General features: G+C 38.9%; 1 protein-coding gene across 2 annotated transcripts in view; it reads right to left on the bottom strand.

Annotated features, from left to right (window-relative positions):
* LOC136144257 (ATP-binding cassette sub-family C member 4-like) overlaps positions 1 to 26,087 on the bottom strand; it is a 243,740-nt gene that overhangs the window by 21,866 nt on the left and 195,787 nt on the right. For both annotated transcript variants that reach the window (XM_065902003.1, XM_065902004.1), the window contains 2 exons: positions 18,994 to 19,149; positions 3,914 to 4,003 (listed from right to left, as the gene is read on the bottom strand). In XM_065902003.1, the coding sequence (XP_065758075.1) occupies positions 3,914 to 4,003; positions 18,994 to 19,149 (246 nt within the window). The remainder of the gene's footprint in view (positions 1 to 3,913; positions 4,004 to 18,993; positions 19,150 to 26,087) is intronic.

The raw sequence follows: 26,087 nt of genomic DNA, 5'->3' as shown, positions 1-26,087 counted from the left end.
AATTTCTGCAATTTACTTTCAAACAGTTCAGCACAATATAGATGATAGAAGACAGAAAGCAAATACAGAAAAAAATATCAACAACTGGTGAATTTTGGTGAAGTTATATATGGATTCATTCCTTTCATGTTCCTGTGATTTTAAAGTTTTAAAACAGAAAATTGGGATCTTGAACCTAGACAGCCTAGGCATAAGTCCTGCCTGGTCTGCCAACTGGGCAATTTCCTGAGTTTAATCTATCTTAGCTTCTTAAACTCTAAATAAGACTATAATATTATAATGAAGTGTCTTCCTCCTAACATTGTTAGAGTATAGTGTGAGTCAGTATATGTAGAATATACAACAGAGGTTGATATGAAGAGATCAACAGATAGTGCCCATTGTTAATAATGCTGTCAGCTATCCTCTCTTCATGTTCTAATTTATTCCTCTCCCTTGCATGGTTCAGTCCTGAGACTTTATTACACATACAGTACTTTGTGTACAAAGTACTCTATGGTGGTTTGCTTTTTACCTTCTCTACAAGAAGATAAACTCCAAAAGGATAGAGACTTTGTCTCTTCTGGTAACTGTGATAGCCCCAGAATCTGCAACACTGCCTATCCAAAAAAGTCTCAATACACATTTGTTGGAAGTATGAATGAAGCGACAAGTGCATCTTATTTTGTGACATAACCTGTTTCTATAAGATAGGAAATAAATCCATAGATAATTTTTATATAATACTACTTTCTCATTAAATATCATTATAAAAGAAATATATTCCTTATAACAACAATTAACTGGCCCCAAGATATCATAATATCTAAACTATGGAAATCTTTTTTTTTTAAGTTGGTAATTTAAGAAAAACAGAGAAAATAACACTATTTGAAATTATGTTTCTTGTATAGAATAGTTCAGATCATTTTTGAGCTTGGGAAAATAATAAATTACAGCAAAACTGAAAATAATTAGCTGAACTTATAAGACACATCAGTTCTATCATCATAAACACTTTCAAATAACCTACTAAATATACCATCTTTCTCAACCAGGTGCCAATGTCCCTCACAGAAGGTTAACACAGATGTAAAATGGTTTCCACATTTTGTGAAACCTCTTTACTTTTCAAAATGAAAGGCTGCCGTGGGCTGGAAAGAGACAGTGAAATGCAGTCAACGAATGGGGAAGAGCTATTACCAGAGCAGAGCCAGCTGTAAATGAAGTAAAGGGGGTGCTTGTTCACCTAAATACAAGGCCCTGGGAAATGGGCTTGTGACCTGTCGCCATAGCAAGGACTGAACCACGTGCACAGGTTGCTGATGCCCAGATTTCTGTATCTTGGCTTCCTGTGCGATGAGACATATTTGTATTTTAACAGAGATACTATCAGCAGTTCACATAACTGGATGTTTTTTGCACAGTTTTGACATGACGTACTATATTCTCAATTGTAATCTCCTGGATCAAAGCTGTTTGGTTTTTTTCAGTGGGAGCAACACACTGCTGATTCATTTCCAGAGTTTTAACTATTGTGCTCTTTTAACCTTTGAGTGTTAAAGTGCTTCATCTTTAAGCACTACTAGATAAATTTGTAGAGCTGCTGTTGTTTTTTTAGGTGCTCTAATTGGCAGTAACTTCTAATGAACATTCTTCAGTTCATAGTAAGTTGGCTATTTTTCAGAAATTGAAAAACACATATTTAACATATTTTGAAAAATAATCAAGATGAGAGGGACAGCATCCATAGAGCTATCTCCCTTATGGATGTCCATCTCTGACAAGAGAGAATGAGGAGGCAGAAATGGAGGACTTTAAAAAATTTAAAAAGCATCTTTTCCTTTTAGTTAAAGTTCTTAAATAGTAAAATGGGTGCCCTCTTACTCTCAGGTCAACTCTATTAGTTTTGATTGACAGTTTCACTTTGGATTTATTTATAAACCAATGACAGGGGTTTCTAATCTACCTAAAAACTGACCTCATTGCTTAGACCGAGAAATTATCCCATCATGGTGTTCCTTTAGGAATTATTTCTTTATGAGATTTATATGTTTTTCAGTGACGATCAGTAAACAATATATACATAGGACATAAAATAAATAATTCCCAGAGGAACACAATGATGGGATGATTTCTCACTTTAAGATATATCACTAAAGTAATAGGGTTAAATTCAGAAGCAATACATGGAAACCACACACTTCACTTTGTGACATAAACTCATATTTATTTCTATTTATGGAAAGTTCCAAATGTAGTCTGAATAAATGTAGATCTTAGTATCATGTACCAATCATCACTTAGAATTGAGAGGTTACTAAATTTTATTTTACTTTTAGCTCCTTCAGGAGAATTAACAAGTTAGGGCCAAGTTCTAAGAGAGTTTTTAACAGGATTTGTCTACAACTAACATTTCTTTTCTGTCCATGGAATAATGTTTTCTAAAATTTTAAAGTAATTTTTCTATATGAGAGTCTCTGAAGAGAGATCTCAAGCTCAGAAGTAAATAGGAAAATACCAGGGCTTCCAGTTTAAAATGTGTCCCAATTTCACCAGTAAATGCATCCTATAACCTCGGTGTATCATCCTACCTTTATTTACACTTAGTGGTTTGCTCTCTCCCCACTTCTTTTCTTCTAGAATTTCACTGTAGAAAGACTTACAAACTTAAACGAAATCAGAGGCCCACTGTTTTCCAAGCAGGAAAAAGTGAAGTAACCAGCCTGATTTAGGAAAATAAAATTCCCACCATTGCTGGAAAGCAGAGTGGTTGTGTAAAGACTCAATGCTGACAATCTTCAGAAACCAGAATTACTGACAGGAAATTGTCTGACTTCCAAATCTGCCGACTCACAGTCAAAGGCCCTCTATGAATTACACATCTCAGTGCTATCCCTGGAAGAGTGACACTAAAAGATAAAAACACTGATTCAAAACAACAATGTGAGCAATTGCTTTCTGGTATTTTTGACCAAAAAGAAAAAAAAAAAAAAAAAAAAGAAGGTACAATTCTCTAAACTGAGAGCAAGTAAATATGGAGTGCCTATTTGTGCAACACATACTTTTTGAAGGCAAAATACCTGGCTAGGTATTTTCTATGAGAGCCTAGAAGTCTGCCTATTATTTAGAAGTCTAGATAGAGTTTCTGCCATCACTACCTTAGAATCAATTTGCAAAACTAGGGAAAACGCAAAAAAAACTAATATTAAAATTTTTAAAAATCAAGAACATCTTAACAGTCAAAATCATTTTCATGCAAGACTGAGGAGATTCAAAGTAGTGGGCCAAAGAGAAATAAGACACAAATAATAGGAAATCCTCTAGAAATGAACTTAGTACAAAGACTCAGATAAAGCTCCAGAGTTCTGTTACCAGCATATGCTCTGGAGCATTGAATGATGCAACTGCTAATAAATAATTTTCACTTTTCAAATGTGTAATATACTTTTAATAAACTCTTTCTGATGAAATTTCACACCCTGTGAAATTTCTCTGGCACGATCTCATTTATCTTTCTGTTAATAATGAAAAACAACTGATATCTCCACAGAGCAGATACTTCCTAAGATCAAAGGAATAAAATGAATGTTGCAAATAAGGTAATTAATTCACTAGATCACTAGTAGAATTTGGACACATAATTTTACCTTCTAGTTTAGCATTCTACCAAGGGCAAAAAGGTAATGTATCTAATTGCTTTGGGTTCTAGGGAAAAAGGTAAAATGGAAACATGATGCGTTATACCGTCGGTTTTCATATTTACTCGTTTCATCATACACACATTTTAAGCACATCCATGTCATCAATGTTCTCCTAGGAGGTAAATGAAGTCAATTAAACTGTTAAGCTCACTTAATTACCTACAATGCTATTAAATGTACACGCACATTAGATATTGATGCTAACAAGTTTATCATATTTAATAAATTACCTCTTCTAAGACATTCCACAGTTCCTCATCTGTATGCTTATTAAAGGGATCCAGATTTTTCCTCATTGTTCCAGTGAATACAATAGGGTCCTAAATACAACAAAATAGGGAATGTTATTATTGTAGTCTCTTTTCATTTAATTCCAATTTTTAGAGAACAGATTTAAAATACAAAAAAAAAAAAAAACCAACAAAGCTTACTACAATTATTAATAAGGTTGCAAATCAGTTCAGTTCAGTTCAATCACTCAGTCATGTCCAACTCTTTCAACCCCATGGACTGCAGCACACCAGGCTTCCCTGTCCTTCACCAACTCCTGTAGCTTGCTCAAACTCATGTTCATCGAGTCAGTGATGCCATCCAACCATCTCATCCTCTTTCATCTCCTTCTCTGTCCACCTTCAATCTTTCCCAGCATCAGGGTCTTTTCAAATGAGTCAGTTCCTCACATCAGGTGGTCAGATTATGGGAGTTTCAGCCTCAGCATCAGCCCTTCCAATGAATACACAGGACTGATTTCCTTTAGGATGGACTGGGTGGATATCCTTGCAGTCCAAGGGACTCTCAAGAGTTTTCTCCAACACCACAGTTCAAAAGCATAATTCTTTTGTGTTCAGCTTTCTTTATATTCCAAATTTCACATCCATACATAACTACTGGAAAAACCATAGCTTTGACGAAACGGACCTTTGTTGGCAAAGTCATGTCTCTGCTTTTTAATATGCTGTCTAGGTTGGTCATAGCTTTCTTCCAAGGAGTGAGTGTCTTTTAATTTCATAGCTGCTGTCACCATCTGCAGTGATTTTGGAGCCCCCCAAAATAAAGTCTCTCACTGTTTCCATTGTTTCCACATCTATTTAGCCATGAAGTGACAGACGCCATGATCTTAGCTTTCTGAATGTTGAGCTTTAAGCCAGGTTTTCACTCTCCTCTTTCATCAAGAGGCGCATTTGCTCTTCTTTGCTTTCTGCCATAAGGGTGGTGTCATCTTAATATCTGAGGTTACTGATATTTCTCCCGGCAATCTTGATTCCAGCTTGTGCTTCTTCCAGCCGGCATTTTGCATGATGTACTCTGCATGTAAGTTAAATAAGCAGGGTGACAATATATAATCTTGACATACTACTTTCCTGATTTGGAACCAGTCTGTTGTTCCATGTCCAGTTCTAACTGTTGCATACAGATTTCTCAGGAAGCAGGTAAGGTGGTCTTGTATTCCCATCTCTTTAAGAATTTTCCAGAGTTTATTGTGACCCACACAATGAAAGGCTTTGGTATAGTCAATAAAGAAGAAGTAGATGTTTTTCAGGAACTCTCATGCTTTTTCAATGATCCAACAGATGTTGGCAATTTGATCTCTGGTTCCTTTGCCTTTTTAAATCCAGCTTGAAAATCTAGAAGTTCACAGTTCACTTACTGTCGAAGCCTGGCTTGGAGAATTTTGAGCATTACTTTGCTAGCATGTGAGATCAGTGCAATTGTGTGGTAGTATGAACATTCTTTGGCATTGCCTTTCTTTGGAATTTGAATGAAAACTGGCCTTTTCCATTCCTGTGGCCACTGCTGAGTTTTCCAAATTTGTTGGCATATTGAGTGCCGCACTCTAACAGCATCATCTTTTAGGATTTGAAATAGTTCACCTGGAATTCCACCCATCACCTTCACTAACTTCGTTCATAGTGATGCTTCCTAAGGTCCACTTAACTCCACATTCCAGGGTGTCTGGCCCTAGGTGGGTGATCACACCATCGTGATTCTTTGGGTCATGAAGATCTTTTTTGTATAGTTCTTCTGTGCATTCTTGCCACCTCTTCTTAATATCTTCTGCTTCTGTTAGGTCCACACCATTTCTGTCCTTTATTGTGCCCATCTTTGTATGAAATATTCCCTTGGTATCTCTAATTTTCTTGAACAGATCTCTAGTCTTTCCCATTCTACTGTTTTCCTCTATTTCTTTGCACTGATCACTGAGGAAGGCTTTCTTATCTCTCCTTGCTGAGAATGAGCAACTAAAACTAAAAATTAAATTTAATCATTACCCATTGCAATGAGGGTACCCACTTACGTCTATACTGCCAGTTTAAAAGGATATATTGGGAGATTATGCATGTTCATTTAGCTGTAGTAGATGGAAGAACATAGTTTAGTAAGTAAGAGTATTTCCCTTTGTTTGACATGCTAAATATATATTTCAAAATCAGTAAAATGTTCATCAAAGCTTGTTGAATAAAATGAATTATCTAGTAAAACATGAATAGTAGAACTGACTGTAAAAGTGCTCACAGTAGGGCGGTCCTAAGATGGCAGAGGAATAGGACAGGGAGACCACTTTCTCCCCCACAAATTCATTGAAAGAACATTTGAACACTGATCAAGTTCCACAGAACAACTTCTGAATGCTGGCAGAGGACATCAGGCACCCAGAAAGGTAGCCCATTGTCATTGAAAGGAGGTAGGACAAAACATAAAAGATAAAAAGAGAAACAAAAGAGGTAGGGATGGAGATCCATTCTGGGAAGTGAGACTTAAAAAAGAGAGACGTTTCCAAACACCAGGAAACTCTCTCCAGCGGGTCTGTGGTGAGCCTTGGAATCTCGGAGGGCAAAAAAACCGGGAGGAAAAATAAATAATTAATTAAAACCCAAAGATTACATGCCTAACAGCAACTCCCAGTGGAGCAGCAGTCCAGACTCATACCCCACTAGCAAGCGGGGGAGGGACAGAGAGGAGAGGGCTGCACTGTTTAGGGTAAGGACCAGACGTGAATGCCCTGAGGGCAATCTGAGGGAACTAGTTTGAGATAGCAACCCAGACTGTGGGATAGCTATCCCGGGATCCCATGAAATGCCCTAACCTAAGACACCGCCAGGCACGCTCACAGAACAAAGGACTGAGCAGCGCTAGCCTGCTGCGAACCGGCCCTTTCCCCACCGGAAACAGGCAGGCGAGGGCAGCCAGAGCCAGAGGAGGGCAATCCTGGCCCTAGAGAGGCATCCGACAATAAACTGCAAGAACTTCTTTGCTAACCAAGACTTCTTGGGATTCTGGATGGTTGACATCCACTGGGAGGGTCTCAGTCAGAGATCAGCTCCTCAGAATAGCCACACACGGCACACATGGCACACCTAAGGCGCGCCCGTTGTACACCCAGAGAACCGAGCAGCTGGGATGGGGGAGGGGATAAGTGGCAACCTTCAACTGGGGGTGACTACATGTGCCAAGCAACTAGTCACCAGAGCTGCTCGGACCTGGGATGGGCACAAAACGCAGGCCCAACCAAGTCTGAGCCTTTGTGGAGTACCCGAGAACCTGAACCTGAGTGGCTTAGACCTAGGAAGTGTATGTAAACCATGGCCTGCATCAGACAGTTCCCGGCAGAGCAACCTAGAGTCTGAGCAGTGAAGACTGGGAAAGCACACACGCCGTGAGCGGGGGTAAAACCGCTGTGACTGAATCAGTGAGCACACACCAGCAATATTTGTTTGCAGTGTCCCTCCCTCCTCAAGGTACGACTGAACAAGCGAACCTAAAAAAAAAAAAAAAGTGACCACAACCGTGCCCCTTGTGTCATGTTGGAAATTAGACACTGAAGAGACCAGCAAACAGAAGCTAAAATAAACAGAGGGAACGGCTAGAAGTGACAGGTGCAGTAGATTAAAACCCTATAGTTTGCACCAACTACATAGGAAGGGGCCTATAGACCTTGAGAAGTACAAGCCGGACCAAGGAACTATCTGAAGATGAACTGACCCCACACTGTCCCCAACAGCTCCAGAGAAAGTCTTAGATATATTTTTACTATTATCATTTTTTTTAATTAAAAATTTTTTTTAATTTTAAAAAATTTTACAGTCCCCATTACTTCTTTAATTTTCATTTTTAGAACCTTCTATTACCATACCAAAAAAAAAAAAAGAGAGAAAGACCCTGTTTTTAAAGCAAACTTCATATATATATATATTATAATTTCTATGACTTATTTTTGTTTGTTTGGTTGGTTAGTTTTTTTGCTTTTTTTTTAAAAATACTATATTTTTGGGAATCTGACCTCCACTCAGGATTTTTAAACTTTGCTTTTTGGTATTTGTTATCAACTTTGTACTTTTAACAACCCAATCTTCAGTACTCATTTTTACTTGGGAGTGAGATCACTGGCTTGATTGCTCTCTCCCCCTTTTGACTCTTTTTCTCCACCAGGTTGCCTCTATCTCCCACCTCCCCCTTTTCTTCTCTACCCAACTCTGTGAATCTCTTTGTGTTCCGGGCTGTGGAGAACACTTAGGGAACTGATTACTGGCTGAATCTGCCTCTCTCCTTCTGATTCCCTCTTTCATCCTCCTGGCCACTTCTGCCTCCTTCCTCCCTCTTCTCTTCTCTGTGTAACTCCATGAACATCTCTGAGGGGCCCAAACTGTGGACAGCACATAGGGAAGTGATTACTGGCTAGCTTTCTCTCTCTCCTTTGGATTCCCCCTCTCCTCCTCCTGGTCACCTCTAACTCCCTGCTCCTTCGTCTCTTCTCCATGTAACTCTGTGCACCTCTCTGAGTGTGCCTCACTGTGGAGAAATTTGTCATCATTAACCTAGATGTCTTATCATCAGTGCTGTATAGATGGAGAAATCTTGATCCATAAGAATAAGACTGAAAACCAGAGGCAGGAGGCTTAAGTCCAAATCCTGAGAACACCAGAGAACCCCTGAATCCAGGGAACATTAATCAATAGAAGCTCATCAAATGCCTCCATACCTACACTGAAACAAAGCATCACCTAAGGGCCAACAAGCTCCAGAGCAAGACATACCACACAAATTCTCCAGCAACACAGGAACATAACCCTGAGCCCAATATACAGGCTGACCAAGTCACACCAAACCCACTGACATCTCAAAACTCATTACTGGACACTTCATTGCATTCCAGAGAGAGGAAACCCAGCTCCACACACCAGAAAAACAACACAAGCTTCCCTAGCCAGAAAACCTTGACAAGCCACCCACACCCCAACAACGAACCATCCAACCGCACCCACAGCAAGGAACCTCCACAATAAAGAGGAACCACCAACTGCCAGAATACAGAAAGGCCATCCCAAACACAGCAATATAAACAAGATGAAAAGGCAGAGAAATACCCAGCAGGTAAAGGAACAGGATAAATGCTCACCAAAGCAAACAAAAGAAGAGGAGATAGGGAATCTACCTGATAAAGAATTCTGAATAATGATAGTGAAAATGATCCGAAATCTTGAAAGCAAATTGGAGTTACAGATAAATAGCCTGGAGACAAGGATCGAGAAGATGTAAGAAAGGTTTAACAAGGATCTAGAAGAAATAAAAAAGAGTCAATATACAATGAATAATGCAATAAATGATATTAAAGACACTCTGGAGGGAAACAACAGTAGAATAACGGAGGCAGAAGATAGAATAAGTGAGGTAGAAGATAGAACAGTAGGAACAAATGAAACAGAGAAGGAAAAAGATAAAAAGAATTGAAAGAAATGAGGACAACCTCAGACACCTCTGGGACAATGTTAAACACCCCAACATCCGAATCATAGGAGTCTCAGAAGAAGAAGACAAAAAGAAAGACCATGAGAAAATACTTGAGGAGATAAGAGTTGAAAACTTCCCTAAAATGGGGAAGGAAATAATCACCAAAGTCCAAGAAACCCAGAGAGTCCCAAACAGTCTGAAACAAACCCAAGGCGAAACACCCCAAGACACATATTAATCAAATTCACAAAGATCAAACACAAAGAACAAATACTAAAAGCAGCAAGGGAAAAACAACAAATAACACACAAGGGGATTCCCATAAGGATAACAGCTGATCTTTCAATAGAAACTCCTCAGGCCAGAAGGGAATGGTAGGACATACTTAAAGTAATGAAAGAAAATAACCTACAGCCCAGATTACTGTACCCAGCAAGGATCTCATTCAAATATGAAGAAGAACTCAAAAGCTTTACACACAAACAAAAGCTGAGAGAATTCAGCACCACCAAACCAGTTCTTCAGTGAATGCTAAAGGATCTTCTCTAGACAGGAAACACAGAAAGGGTGTATAAAGGTGAACCCAAAACAATAAAGTAAGTGGCAATGGAGTCATATTTATCAATAATTACCTTAAACATAAATGGGTTGAATACCCCAACCAAAAGACAAAGACTGGCTCAATGGATACAAAAAAAGAGACCCCTATATATGTTGTCTACAAGAGACCCACATCGAAACAAGGGACACATACAGACTGAAAGTGAAGGGCTGGAAAAAGATATTCCATGCAAACAGAGACCAAAAGAAAGCAAGAGTCACAATACTCATATCAGGTAAAATAAACTTTAAAGCAAAGGCTGTGAAAAGAGACAAAGATGGATACTACATAAAGGTCAAAGGATCAATCCAAGAAGAAGATACAACAATCATAAATATATATGCACCAACATAGAAGCACCACAATATATAAGACAAATGCTAGCAAGTATGAAAGGGGAAATTAACAACAACACAATAATAGTGGGAGACTTTAATACTCCACTCACACCTATGGATAGATCAACTGAACAGAAAATTAACAAGGAAACACAAACTTTAAATGATACAATAGACCAGTTAGACCTAATTGATATCTATAGGACATTTCACTTCAAAACAATGAATTTCATATTTTTCTCAGCACACATGGAACCTTCTCTAGGATAGATCACATCCTCGGCAATAAATCTAGCCTTTGTAAATTCAAAAAAAATAAATCATTCCAAGCATCTTTTCTGAACATAATGTAGTAAGATTAGATGTCAATCACAGGAGAAAAACTCCTAAAAATTCCAGCATATGGAGGCTGAACAACACGCTGCTGAACAACTAATAAATCACAGAAAAAATAAAAAAAGAAATCAAAATATGCATAGAAACGAATGAAAATGAAAACACAACAACCCAAAACCCATGGGGACACTGTAAAAGCAGTGCTAAGGGCAAGGTTCATAGTAATACAGGCTTACCTCAAGAAACAAGAATAAGGCCAAATAAATAACATAACTCTACATCAAAAGCAACTTGAAAACGAAGAAATTATGAACCCTAGGGTTAGTAGAAGAAAATAAATCTTAAAAATTAGGGCAGAAATAACTGCAAAAGAAGCAAAAGAGACCATAGCAAAAAATCAACAAAACCAAAAGCTGGTTCTTTGAGAAGGTAAATAAAATTGACAAACCATTAGCCAGACTCATCAAGAAACAAAGGGAGAAAAATCAAATCAACAAAATTGGAAATGAAAATGGAGAGATCACAACAGACAACACTGAAATACAAAGGATCATAAGAGACTATTATCAGCAACTATATGCAAATAAAATGGACAACTTGGAAGAAATGGACAAATTCTTAGAAAAGTACAACTTTCCAAAAGTGAACCAGGAAGAAATAGAAAATCTCAACAGACCCATCACAAGCATGGAGATTGAAACTGTAATCAGAAAACTTCCAGCAAACAAAAGCCCAGGACCAGATGGCTTCACAGTTGAATTCTACCAAAAATTTAGAGAAGAGCTAACACCTATCTTACTCAAACTCTTCCAGAAAATTGCAGAAGAAGGTAAACTTCCAAACTCATTCTATGAGGCCACCATCACCCTAATACCAAAACCTGACAAAGATGCCACAAAAAAGGAAAACTCCAGGCCAATATCACTGATGAACATAGATGCAAAAATCCTTAACAAAATTCTAGCAAACAGAATCCAACAACATATTAAAAAATCATACATCATGACCAAGTGGGTTTTATCCCAGGAATGCAAGGATTCTTCAATATCTGCAAATCAATCGATGTAATACACCATATTAACAAATTGAAGAATAAAAACCATATGGTTATCTCCATAGATGCAGAGAAAACCTTGACAAAATTTAACATCCATTTACGATAAAAACCCTCCAGAAAGCAGGAATAGAAGGTACATACCTCAACATAATAAAAGCTATATATGATAGACCCTCAGCAAACATTATCTTCAATGGTGAAAAATTGAAAGCATTACCCCTAAAGTCAGGAACAAGACAAGGGTGCCCACTCTCACCACTACTATTCAACATAGTTTTGGAAGTTTTTGGCCCCAGCAATCAGAGTAGAAGAAGAAGTAAATGGAATCCAGATTGGAAAAGAAGAAGTAAAACTCTCACTGTTTGCAGATGACATGATCCTCTACATAGAAAACCCTAAAGACTACACAAGAAAATTACTAGAGCTAATCAATGAAAGTAGTACAGTTGCAGGATATAAAATCAACACACAGAAATCTCTTGTATTCTTATACACTATCAATGAGAAAACAGAAATTACAGAAACAGTACCATTCACCATTGCAAAAAGAATAAAATACTTAGGAATATATCTGTCTAAAAAAACAAAAGACCTATATATGAAAAACTATAAAACACTGATGAAAGAAATCAAAGAGGACACAAATAGATGGAGAAATATACCTTGTTCATGGATCTGAAGGATCAATATAGTGAAAATGAGTATACTACCCAAAGCAATCTATAGATTCAATACAATCACTATTAAGCTACCAATGGTATTGTTCAGAGAACTAGACAAATAATTTCACAATTTGTATGGAAATACAAGAAACCTCGAATAGCCAAAGCAATCTTGAGAAAGGAGAATGAAACTGGAGGAATCAACCTGCCTGACTTCAGGCTCTACTAGAAAGCCACAGTCATTAAGACAGTATGGTACTGGCAAGAAGACAGAAATATAGATCAGTGGAACAAAATAGAAAGCCCAGAGATAAATCCATGTACCTTCAGACACCTTATCTTCAACAAAGGAGGCAAGAATATACAATGCAGAAAAGATAACCTCTTTAACAAGTGGTGCTGGGAAAACTGGTCAACCACTTATATAAGAATGAAACTAGAACACTTTCTAACACCATACACAAAAAATAAACTCAAAATGGATTAAAGATCTAAATGTAAGACCAGAAACTATACAACTCCTAGAGGAGAACATAGGCAAAACACTCTCCGATATAAATCACAGCAGGATCCTCTATGACCCACTTCCCAGAATATTGAAAATGAAAGCAAAAATAAACAAATGGACCTAATTAAAATTAAAAGCTTCTGCACAACAAAGGAAATTATAAGCAAGGTGAAAAGACAGCCTTCAGAATGGGAGAAAATAATAGCAAATGAAGCAACAGACAAAGAATTAATCTCAAAAATATACAAGCAACTCCTGTAGCTCAATTCCAGAAAAATAAAAGACCCAGTCAAAAAATGGGCCAAAGAACTAAACAGACATTTCTCCAAAGAAGACATACAGATGACTAACAAACACATGAAAAGATGCTTAACATCACTCATTATCAGAGAAATGCAAATCAAAACCACAATGAGGTACCATTTCACACCAGTCAGAATGACTGCTATCCAAAAGTCTACAAACAATAAATGCTGGAGACGGTGTGGAGAAAAGGGAACCCTATCACACTGTTGGTGGGAATGCAAACTAGTACAGCCACTATAGAGAACAGTGTGGAGATTCCTTAAAAAACTGGAAACAGAACTGCTATATGATCCAGCAATCCCGCTTCTGGGCATACACACCGAGGAAACCAGAGTTGAAAGAGACACTTGTACCCCAAAGTTCATTGCAGCACTCTTTATAATAGCCAGGACATGGAAGCAACCTAGACATCCATCAGCAGATGAATGGATAAGAAAGCTGTGGTACATATACAAAAGGGAATATTACTCAGCCATTAAAAAGAATACATTTGAATCAATTCTAATGAGGTAGATGAAACTGGAGCCTATTATACAGAGTGAAGTAAGCCAGAAAGAAAAACACCAATACAGTATACTAACACATATATATGGAGTTTAGAAAGATTGTAACGATAACCCTGTATGCGAGACAGCAAAAGAGACAGACGTATAGAACAGTCTTTTGGACTCTGTGGGAGAGGGCGAGGGTGGGATGATATGGGAGAATGGCCTTGAAACATGTAAATTATCATATGTGAAATGAATCGCCAGTCCAGGTTCGATGCATAATACAGGATGCTTGGGGCTGATGCACCTGGATGACCCAGAGGGATGGGATGGGGAGGGAGGGGGGAGGGCGGTTCAGGATAGAGAACACATGTACACCCATGGTGAATTCAAGTCAATGTATGGCAAAACCAATACAATGCTGTAAAGTAAAATAAATAAATTATTATTTTTTTAAGTGTTCACAGTAGACACATATGCAACGGCAGATAAGGATCAAAGTAATAACAACAGATATTATTATTGAAATGGCAACATGCTCCAGTATTCTTTCCTGGAGAATCCCATGGATGGAGGAGCCTGGTAGGCTACAGTCCACGGGGTCGCCCAGAAACGACTGAGCGACTTCACTTTTCACTTTAACCCACCTCTAGGCAATGAGGTAAATAAACTTATCTTATAAATAAGCATTATAAAAATGTGTACAGGCAGAACACTTCAGTATAGAGATTTACAATAGAACATAAAAACTTCTTTTAAATACACACTAAATTGATTGGCCTAAGTATATTCTTTCTGAAGGTACATAATTAAATCTAATTTAATAAGAATTAGACAGAGTTAGAAGAGCCTGGTGTGCTACAGTCCATGAGGTCACAAAGTGTTGGGCATAACAACTGAACAACAATAAGAGTTAGCTGGCACAGCAGAGTCAGGAAAACAAATGCTCTTAGTCAATACAGCATTTTAAATGGAGTACTAGCCTCAAACCTGTTTCTCATCATGGTATAAAGTTGAAACTTTTAAAATGTAACCCTTCATACCATATTTAGTAGTAATTTTTCCCTTGTTACTACTGTAAGTTCATATTAGACATGTGACACAAAAATGGCCACTCTACAAAAAAAAAAAAAAAGAAAAAAAAATGACCACTCTAAATCAGAGCATTTAGTGTAGCAAATTGATAATCCCTCAACACAACTGCAAGCCTGAAAACATCAGTCTTACTGGCCCTTTTTATATGCTCCTGGAAGATAAGACTCTCATTATCTTACAAAGAAGCCCTGCCCACTAACATGATGCTTAAAACTGCCTGGGACCCAGACAAAAATTATACAAGTGGTTACAAATGGGACAGATACATAACAACAGTTTTAATGATTTCAGTCCCAAACCAGGAAACTTGCCCTCCACTAATGTTTATGAAGCATAACTACAGTTGCTGCTTCCTTGAGTCCTAAAAGCTCTGTCCTCATTTCTAATCTGAGAACCTTTAAGGTGCAGCTCATCTCCCTGTTTCAAGAATAAGGACCCAGAGTTGCTTTAAAATCTCAGTTTGCTTCCTTTTGTGTGTGTGTGTGTGTGTGTGTGTGTGTGTGTGTGTGTGTGTGTGTGTGTAATCCTATAGCCTCTAAACGAGGTCAATCCCTGGCTCAGGAAGATCCCCTGGAGGAGGAAATGGCACTCCAGTATTCTTGCCTGGAGAATCCCATGGACAGAGAAGCCTGGCAGGCTACAGTCCATGGAGTCACAAAGAGTCAGACACAACTGAAGAGACTTAGCAGCAGCAGCCTCTAAATGAACTGATCATCATCCATATTCAGAAGAAAGAATATTGTTTGCTGGGAAAAGAAATGAATATAAGTCCTGTAAAGTTCTCTTTTGGTAGCTCCAGGGAGCAGTTCAAAGGGATTTAACAAAGACTTCTAACTGCATTGGTCTAGAGTCCAGCTGTATTTGTTTACTAGTAATAGAACATCCACCTCTTCTGAGTTTTGTTCTCAATGAAGAAAAAAGGGGAAAGAAAGCCAAGTAATTTGGGATGTCTTAGAGAGAGATAGCTCTGGTTTACCTCTTTCAACCTCCTGTAGAAAATTCGGGAAATAGAAATACCAAAAGAGCAGAGTGGGCTATTTAAAAAAATACCTAACTTTTGCCTTGATTTTTCAAAAACCTATTACATATAACAAGGAATCCATTTAATCATAATAAACAGATCTGTGCTGATCTGTGCCAACCCTTGGTCTGCAATCATAAACACTCAATTTTCAAGGAATCTCATGGAGTGACTGCATTCAAGTAGTAGCTGCTTATCTAAAGAATCTGAAAAAGTGGATTTCAAAACTTCTTTGGATGACTCTCTGCACCTAGAGACCATGCCAAAGAAGTTTTTAAATCCACTTTTTCAGATTCTTTAGATAAGCAGCTACTACTTGAATGCAGTCACTCCATGGTGTTCTTTCTGGGGAACATAACTACTTCACATCATGAGCATAAAGGATGCATACACTTCAGCTCCCTGTTGTTTGAGGAAAGTACCTCTGAAGTGCTTTCAGTTTTTACTTATTCCTGAAATTTTGAACACAAATTGAGGAGTATTTTCTTAAGAATATAGTATTTGTTTCTGAAAGCTTCCCGCCACCCCCCATGACTCCAGGATTGATGCTCTATGACACCATTTCCCTGCCTCTGGCTCCAATGCAGGTCCTTGCTGCTAATCACATCTCCCCCAGTTCTGACTTGCTCGTGGTGGGGTCAACAGTGATGGGGATGAACCTAGCGGGTAGAGAGACAGAGATGATCCCAGAAGCTCGTTGCTGCTCCCAGGATCACAGGGAGCAGGGAGCCAGGGAAGATGGTATGGGCCTGGCTCACCTAAGTGGAACAACTCAAAGAAACAGCCTTGGGCTCCCCCTCTGCAGAGTCTCCTCTCAGCTTCCTAGGTTCCCTAAATCAGGGTGTTGAGACAAGCATCACTGCTTCCTACTCCTTTGGGGGATGGGGATGTTAAGCTTTCTGCACTCAGACAAGTAACTTTAAGTAATCCAATCAACAGACTTTCTCCACCTCTGTAGTCAGCAAGACATTATAAAGAGAAAGGACTCTTGGCTGGGGAGGGCTAAGATTTTTAGTATCTTCTGACATTTATTAGCCCATGACACATAAGTGAATAAACTTGTTTCTAAACTGATACTGTTCAAGTAAAGGACATAGCACTAGGAGAAATATCTTCCTGTTTTGATTTATACTTATTCACTTTTGTTACGTTTTAGAGAATCACCAAAATATTTCCTGAAAATTATACCTCTTTAAGAAGCAGAACAAAGGGAAACAGAACCAGAGACCAAGAAGAAATGGTCTATTCAACTTTCCACCATCACAGCAGCCAGACACTGGCTTTAAATGAAACATTCCACACACAGATCTATTAAGTCCTCACAATAGCTCAAGGAGTTGGTACTTGTTAGCTGCCTTTTAAGGGAGAGAAAATTGAGGTGCACAGAGATGGAATTCCATATCCCATATTCTTCTTCACTATTCTCTACTGCTTGCCTACTTGTTGCTGTTGTTATTCAGTCACTAAGGTGTGTCTGACTCTTTGCGACCCCATAGACTGCAGCACACCAGGCTTCCAAGTCCTTCACTATCTCCCAGAGTTTGTTCAAACTCATGTCCATTGGGTCAATGATGCCATCCAACCATCTCATCCTCTGTCACTCCCTTCTTCTCCTTCCTGCAATCTTTCCCATCATCATGGTCTTTTCTAAAGAGTCAGCTCTTCACATCAAGTGGCCAAAGTATTACAGCTTCAATTTTGGCATCGGTCCTTCTAATGAATATTCAGAGTCGATTTCCTTTAGGATTGACTGGCTTGATCTCCTTGTTGTTGCAGAGACTCTCAAACGTCTTCTCCAACACCACAGTTTGAAAGCATCAAATCTTCGGCGCTCATCCTTCTTTACAGTCCAAATCTCACATCCGTGCATGACTACTAGAAAAACTTTAGCTTTGAATATACAGACCTTTGTCAGCAAAGTGATGTCTCTGCTTTTTAATATGCTGTCTGGGTTTGTCATAGTTTTTCTTCCAAGGAGCAAGTGTTTTTTAATTTCATGGCTGCAGCCACCATCTGCAATGATTTTAATGAAAAGGACATCTTTTATTAGTGTTAGTTCTAGAAGGTCTTGTAGGTCTTCATAGAACCATTTGACTTCACCTTCTTCAGCATTAGTGGTTGGAGCATAGACTTGAATTATTATGATGTAGAATAGTTTGCCTTGAAAACAAACCAAGATCATTCTGTCATTTTTGAGATTGCACCCAAGTACTGCATTTCAGACTCTTTTGCTGATTATGAGGGCTACTCCATTTCTTCTAAGAGATTCTTGTCCACAATAGTAGATATAATGTTCACCTGAATTAAATTCACCTATTCCCATCCATTTTAGTTCACTGATTTCTAAAATGTCAATGTTCACTCTTACCATCTCCTGTTTGACCACTTCCAATTTACCTTGATTCATGGACCTAACATTCCAGGTTGCTATGCAATACTGCTCTTTACAGCATAAGACTTTACTTTTACCACCAGACACATCCACAACTGGACATTGCTTCCACCTTGGTTCTGCCTCTTTATTCCTTCTGGAGCTATTTCTCCACTCTTCTCCAGTAGCATATTGGAAACCTACTGACCTGAGGGGTTCATCTTTCAGTGTCATATCTTTTTGCCTTTTCATACTGTTCATTAAGTGATTTGCCTGCCTCATTAAAATCTTTTCTTAATCACTCGTTTATTAAAGTCTCCCCAAAGCATCCATAGACTCTACAATTCTTAAAGCCCCACAGTTTCACAAAAAGCCCTGCAGGGAGATAATAACCTTTAAAAAATTAACTTTATTTCCCATAGCAAAATTCCATCAGTAAGACACAAACTGTGTTTCCCTATAGAATGTGCTAAATCACTTCTCCAGTGCTAAATCATTTATCATATTGTTCTCAGAATTGAGTGTTATCAGTGGATAAGATTGTGGCATCTGGCAAAATTTTGAGTCTAGAAATCTATTTGGATAAGTTATTAAATCACATACACACAAACCAAAAGAACAAACAACAAAACCTGCTTTCTGATTAAAGTATCTGTTGCAAATACCTGCTGTTAAAAATATGCTCTACTGAGGGGGGAAATATTAACCCTTTCGTTCATTTTTTAAATCAATCAAATCAAAAGCAATTAAACTTAGGTACTGGATGAAAAGAACATGTGAGAATGTTCTGATGTACATACTTGAGGTATGATTGACATTTTCTTCCTTAAATCATGAAGCCCAATTTCGGTTGTCAAGATCTTATCAATCCAAACTCTACCTTCAGGCTCTGACAATCTAAAGAGGGCAGCAATGAAAGAACTTTTTCCAGCTCCTGTTCTTCCCACGATGCCAACCTGTGAAGAGATCCAGGAGGGATTAAGAAATAACAATATGCAACAAATCTGGGAGAAACCCTGGTGGTTGAAGATGAATTTTAAAAGCTCTCTATTGAATATAGTCTATACATTCCTCAACCATGGCACTATTGACATTTCTGTTTAAATACTTCATTGTTGTGGGGTGGAAGGCTGTCCTGTGTATTGTAGGGTGTTTAGCAGTAGCCATGGACTCCACCCACTAGAGGCCAGAAGGACCCCTAAACTGTCAACCAAAAATGTCAGACATTGATAAATGTCTTCAGGTTGAGATCCCCTGGTCCAAAGAAGAGTTAAAAATAACAGAATCAATCTACTAGCAACAAAAAATCAGAAGTTGCCTAAGTGCTCCATTAGAAATAAATCTTTAGTTTTTATTTCTACTGTCTGCATATTTTGAACCTTGAGGAATTTGTGGATAATTTCACAGAGATATCAACAAATCAAGTCAGAACTGTTACATATAAATAAGTGTACATTTTCCCAGAGTTCTGTTATTTAAAAGGGCTTATTCTCTGGGCTTTCCAGGTAGTGCTGCTGGTAAAGAACCTGCATGCCAATGCAGGAGACGTCAACGACATGGGTTCAATTCCTAGGTTGGAAAGATTCCCTGGAGTAGGAAATGGCAACCCACTCCAGTATTCTTGTGTGAAGAATCCCAAGGACAGAGGAGAATGGCGGGCTAAAGTCCTTAGGGTTGCAAAGAGTCAGACACGACTGAGTGACTGAGCACACACACATTCACTGGTAGAGAAACTAAGTCACTTCAAGATATTAAATGCCTTGGTTATATTCTGTCTTGAAAGGAATCATTTTAAAATTGTAAAATGCTCACCTCAGTGTCTTAAGAGACAGTAGCCAATAGGCAAAATGCATATAATAAAATCAACAACAACATAAACAACATTTGCTACTTATATGGAACCTTTCATCTGAACAGTTCAAAAGGCATTTTACAAACAAATTAATACTTATAGTTAAACCTTGGAAAGATATATGTTAAGTATCAGTCTGGTTATTTAAAACCAAGGCAGAAAGAAATTAGGTACATTAAAAATAAGATCAAAGAATCACAAAAAAGCAGGTAAAATGCTGGTTAGGACTGAAACTGTATTATAAAAGTTGGCTTTTCACTGTGTGCTATAAACATGTATGCAGAGCACTATATAAAGTAGCCTAGACATGGAAGCAAACTAAATGTTCATTAACAGAGGAATGGATAAAGAAGATGTGATACATATATAAAGGGAATACTCAGTCTGTTCAGTTCAGTCACTCAGTCGGGTCCAATTCTTTGTGACCCCATGAATCGCAGCATGCCAGGCCTCCCTGTCCATCACCAACTCCCGGAGTTTACCCAGATTCATGCCCTTCGAGTTGGTGACGCCATCCAGCCATCTCATCCTCTGTCATCCCCTTCTCCTCCTGCTCCCAATCCCTCCCAGCATCAGGGTCTTCTCCAGTGAGTTAACTCTTCGCATGAGGTGGCCAAAGTATGGGAGTTTCAGCTTCAGCAACAGTCCTTGCAATGAACACCCAGGACTGATCTCCTTTAGGATGGACTGGTTGGATCTCCTTGGAGTCCAAGGGACTCCCAAGAGTCTTCTCCAACACCATAGTTCAAAAGCATCAATTCTTCGGTGCTCAGCTTTCTTCACAGTCCAACTCTCACATCCATACATGACCACTGGAAAAACCATAGCCTTGACCAGACGGACCTTAGTTGGCAAATAATGTCTCTGCTTTTTAATATGCTATCTAGGAGGAGGAGCTAAGATGGCGGAGGAATAGGATGGGGAGACCACTTTCTCCCCTACAAATTCATCGAAAGAACATTTGAATTCTGAGCAAACTGCATAAAACAACTTCTGATCGCTAGCAGAGGACATCAGGTGTCCAGAAAAGCAGCCCATTGTCTTTGAAAGGAGGTAAGATGAAATATAAAAGATAAAAAGAGAGACAAAAGAGCTAGGGATGGAGACCTGTCCTGGGAAGGGAGTCGCAATAGAGGAAGTTTCCAAACACCAGGAAACCCTCTCACTGGCGGGTCTGGGGGAAGTTTCTGAATCTCGGAGGGCAACCTAACTGGGAGGAAAAATAAATAAAACCCACAGATTACATGCCTAAAAGCAACTCCCAGCAGAAAAGTACCCCAGACGCTCGCATCCACCACCAGCAAGTGGGGGCTGAACGGAGAGGAGCAGGCAGCATTGCTTAGGGTAAGGACCAGGTCTGAATGCTCTGAGAGCAATCAGAGGGAGCTAATGTGAGATAGCAACTTATACTGTGGGATAGCAAGACAGAGAGGGAAAACTAACCGACAAAAAGCACGCTAACGCTAACCAAACACACTGCCCACCCGTTCGCAGAACAAAGGAAGGACTGAGCAATTACAGAGAAAAGCTAGCTGGCAGCGGATCAGCCCATCCCCCGCCGGAAGCAGGAGGCAGGGGGGAGGGAAAAGGGGCAAACTCGGCCCCAAAGGTGGCACCCCCTACCAAATTGCAAACAGGCTCCCAGTTTCTAACCAAAGACTTCCTGAGATTCTGGATGGTTGACATCCGCCGGAAGGGTCGCGGCTAGAGACAAGCTCCCCAGCAGAGACATAAGGCGCACCCAACCAGCGTGCATGGAAACTGAGGCTGGGACCACGGGGGGGATAAGGTGCACCGCACCCAAGGAGAGTGCCCTCGTCAAGTTCCTGGCTGCCTGAGCTGCTTGGGCCGGGGAAGGCACAAAACGCAGGCCCAATCGAGTCTGCGCTTTTGTGGAGGGCCCAAAACCTGGAACCACATGCAACGCAGGGCCCGCTCCCTATAGAGCAGCCTGGAGCCTGAGCAGTATAGCACACGTGCTGTGAGTGTGTGTGTGTGGGGGGGGGGGGGGGTACCCAGTGTGGCCAGAATACTGAGAGTGCTCCCCACACATGCCAGTGACATTTGTCTGCAGTGCCCCTCCCTCCCCACAGCGTGACTGAACAAGCGAACCTAAACAAGAGACCACCTCCCCCCGCTTGTGTCAGGGAGGAAATTAGACACTGAAGAGACCTGCAAACAGAAGCCAAATAAACAAAGGGAACCGCTTCAGAAGTGACTGGTGTAACAGATTAAAATCCCTGTAGTTAGCACTGACTACACCGGAAGGGGCCTAAAGATATTGAGAAGTGTAAACTGGAACAAGGAGCTATCTGAAACTGAACCAAACCCACGCTGCCTGCAATAGCTCCAGAGAAATCCCTAAATATATTTTTACTACTTTTTTATTAAAAATTTTTTTTCTTCTTTTCTTTTTCAAAATTTTTTCCTTTTATTTTCTTTTAAAATTCCCTATTCCTCCTCTATTACTCCTTAATTTTCATTTTCATATATTTTTACTATTTTTTTAATTAAAAAAATTCCCCCCCCTTTTTTTTCATTTTCTTTTAAAGTCCTCTATTACTCCTCTATTACTCCTTAATTTTCATTTTCATTTCACTATAACCATGCTAAAAGAAAAGAAAAAACATATTTTTAAAGCGACTTCATATATATTTTTTAAATTTTTTGTTTTTGCTTTTAATATTGTATTTTAAAAATTTTTTTAATATTGTATTTTTAAGAGTCTAACCTCTACTCTAGATTTTTAATCTTTGCCTTTCAGTAGTTGATATCAATTTTGGACATTTAAGAATCCAATATTCAGTATCCATTTTTACTCAGGAGTGTGATGATTACTCTTTCCCCCTTTTGACTCGCCTTTTTCTCCCCCAGATCACCACTATTTCCTCTCTCCCCCTTCTCAATCCAATTCTGTGAATCTCTCTGGGTGTTCTGGGCTACAGAGAACACTTAGGGAACAGAGTACTGCGTAGATCTGTCTCTCTCCTCTTGAGTCCCCCTTTTTCTCCTCCTGCTCATCTCTATCTCCTTCCTCCCTCTCCTCTTCATGGAACTCTGTGAACCTCTCTGGGTGTCCCTCACTGTGGAGAATCTTTTCACCATTAACCTAGAAGCTTTATTATCAGTGCTATATAGTTGGAGAAGACTTGAGGCTACTGGAAGAATAAGACTGAAATCCAGAGGCAGGAGACTTAAGCCCAAAACCTGAGAACACCAGAGAACTCCTGACTACAGGGAAATTCAAGTAATAAGAGATCATCCAAAAGCCTCCATACCTACACTGAAACCAACCACCACCCAAGAGCCAATAAGTTCCAGAGCAAGACACACCAGGCAAATTCTCCAGCAACACAGGAACGCAGCCCGGAGCGTCAACATACAGGCTGCCCAAAGTCACACCAAACACATAGACCCATCTCAAAACTCACTACTGGACACTCCATTGCACTCCAGAGAGAAGAAATCCAGTTCCATGCACCAGAACACTGACGCAAGCTTCCCTAACCAAGAAACCTTGACAAGTCAATTGTCCAACCCCAGCCACTGGGAGAAGCCTCCACAATAAAAAGGAACCACAGACCACCAGAATACAGAAAGGTCACTCCAAACACAGCAATCTAAACAAGATAAAAAGGCAGAGAAATACCCAACAAGTAAAGGAACATGAAAAATGCCCACCAAGCCAAACAAAAGAGGAGATAGGGAATCTACCTGAAAAAGAATTTAGAATAATGATAATAAAAATGATCCAAAATCTTGAAAACAAGATGGAGTTACAGATAAATAGCCTGGAGACAAGGATTGAGAAGATGCAAGAAATGTTTAACAAGGACCTAAAAGAAATAAAAAAGAGTCAATTAAAAATGAATAATGCAATAAATGATATCAAAAACACTCTGGAGGAAACCAATAGAAAAATGGAGGTAGAAGATAGGATAAGTGAGGTAGAAGACAAAATGGTGGAAATAAATGAAGCAGAGAAGGAAAAAGAAAAACGAATTGAAAGAAATGAGGACAACCTCAGACACCTCTGGGACAATGTGAAATGCCCCAACATTCGAATCATAGGAGACCCAGAAGAAGAAGACAAAAAGAAAGACCATGAGAAAATACTCAAGGAGATAATAGCTGATAACTTCCCTAAAATGGGGATGGAAATAGTCACACAGGTCCAAGAAACTCAGAGATTCCCAAACAGGATAAACCCAAGGCGAAACACCCCAAGACACATATTAATAAAATTAACAAAGATCAAACACAAAGAACAAATATTAAAAGCAGCAAGGGAGAGACAACAAATAACACACAAAGGGATTCCCATAAGGATAACAGCTGATCTTTCAACAGAAACTCTTCAGGCCAGAAGGGAATGCCAGGACATACTTAAAGAAATGAAAGAGAATAACCTACAACCCAGGTTACTGTACCCAGCAAGGATCTCATTCAGATATGAAGGAGAATTCAAAAGCTTTACAGACAAGCAAAAGCTGAGAGAATTCAGCACCACCAAACCAGTTCTTCAACGAATGCTAAAGGATCTTCTCTAAACAGGAAACACAGAAAGGGTGTATAAACTCGAACCCAAAGTAATAAAGTAAATGGCAACGGGATCATACTTATCAATAATTACCTTAAACATAAATGGGTTGAAAGCCCCAGCCAAAAGACAAAGACTGGCTAAATGGATACAAAAACAAGACCCCTATATATGTTGTCTACAAGAGACCCACCTTGAAACAAGAGATACATACAGACTGAAAGTGAAGGGCTGGAAAAAGATATTCCATGCAAATAGAGACCAAAAGAAACCAGGAGTCGCAATACTCTTATCAGGTAAAATAAACTTTAAACAAAGACTGTGAAAAGAGACAAAGAAGGACACTACATAATGATCAAAGGATCAATCCAAGCAGAAGATATAACAATTATAAATATATATGCACCCAACATAGGAACACCACAATATGTAAGGCAAATTCTAACGAGTATGATAGGGGAAATTAACACTAACACAATAATAGTGGGAGACTTTAATACCCCACTCACACCTATGGATAGATCAACTAAACAGAAAATTTACAAGGAAACACAAACTTTAAATGACACAATGGACCAGGTAGACCTAACTGATATCTATAGGACATTTCACCCCAAAACAATCAATTTCACCTTTTTCTCAAGTGCACACGGAACCTTCTCCAGAACAGATCATATCCTGGGCCATAAATCTAGCACTGGTAAATTCAAAAAAATTGAAATCATTCCAGTCATCTTTTCTGACCACAATGCAGTAAGACTAGATCTTAATTGCAGGGAAAAAAAACTATTAAACATTCAAACATATGGAGGCTAAATAATATGCTTCTGAATAACCAACAAATCATAGAAGAAATGAAAAGAAATCAAAATATGCATAGAAACAAATGAAAATGAAAACACAACAACCCAAAACCTATGGGGCACTGTAAAAGAGGTTGCTAACAGGAAGTTTCATAGCATTACAGACTTACCTCAAGAAACAAGAAACAAGTCAAATAAATAACCTAGCTCTACACATAAAGCAACTAGAGAAGGAAGAAATGAAGAACCCCAGGGTTAGTAGAAGGAAAGAAATCTTAAAAATTAGGGCAGAAATAACTGCAAAAGAAACAAAAGAGACCATAGCAAAAATCAACATAGCTAAAAATTGGTTTTTTGAAAAGATAAACAAAATTGACAAACCGTTAGTAAGACTCATTAAAAAATAAAGGGAGAACAAAATCAACAAAATTACAAATGAAAATGGAGAGATCACAACAGACAACACTGAAATACAAAGGATCATAAGAGATTACTACCAGCAGCTTTAGGCCAATAAAATGGACAACTTGGAAGAAATGGACAAATTCCTAGAAAAGTATAACTTTCCAAAACTGAACTCGGAATAAATAGAAGATCTTAACAGCCTCATCACAAGCATGGAAATCGAAACTGTAATCAGAAATCTTCCAGCAAACAAAAGCCCAGGACCAGATGGCTTCACAGCTGAATTCTACCAAA

The sequence above is a fragment of the Muntiacus reevesi genome, chromosome 11 (genome assembly GCF_963930625.1).
Source record: "Muntiacus reevesi chromosome 11, mMunRee1.1, whole genome shotgun sequence".
Classification (NCBI taxonomy): Eukaryota; Metazoa; Chordata; class Mammalia; order Artiodactyla; family Cervidae; genus Muntiacus; species Muntiacus reevesi.
The sequence above is the reverse complement of the archived record's forward strand: the minus strand, read 5'-3'. Positions and strand labels throughout refer to the sequence as shown.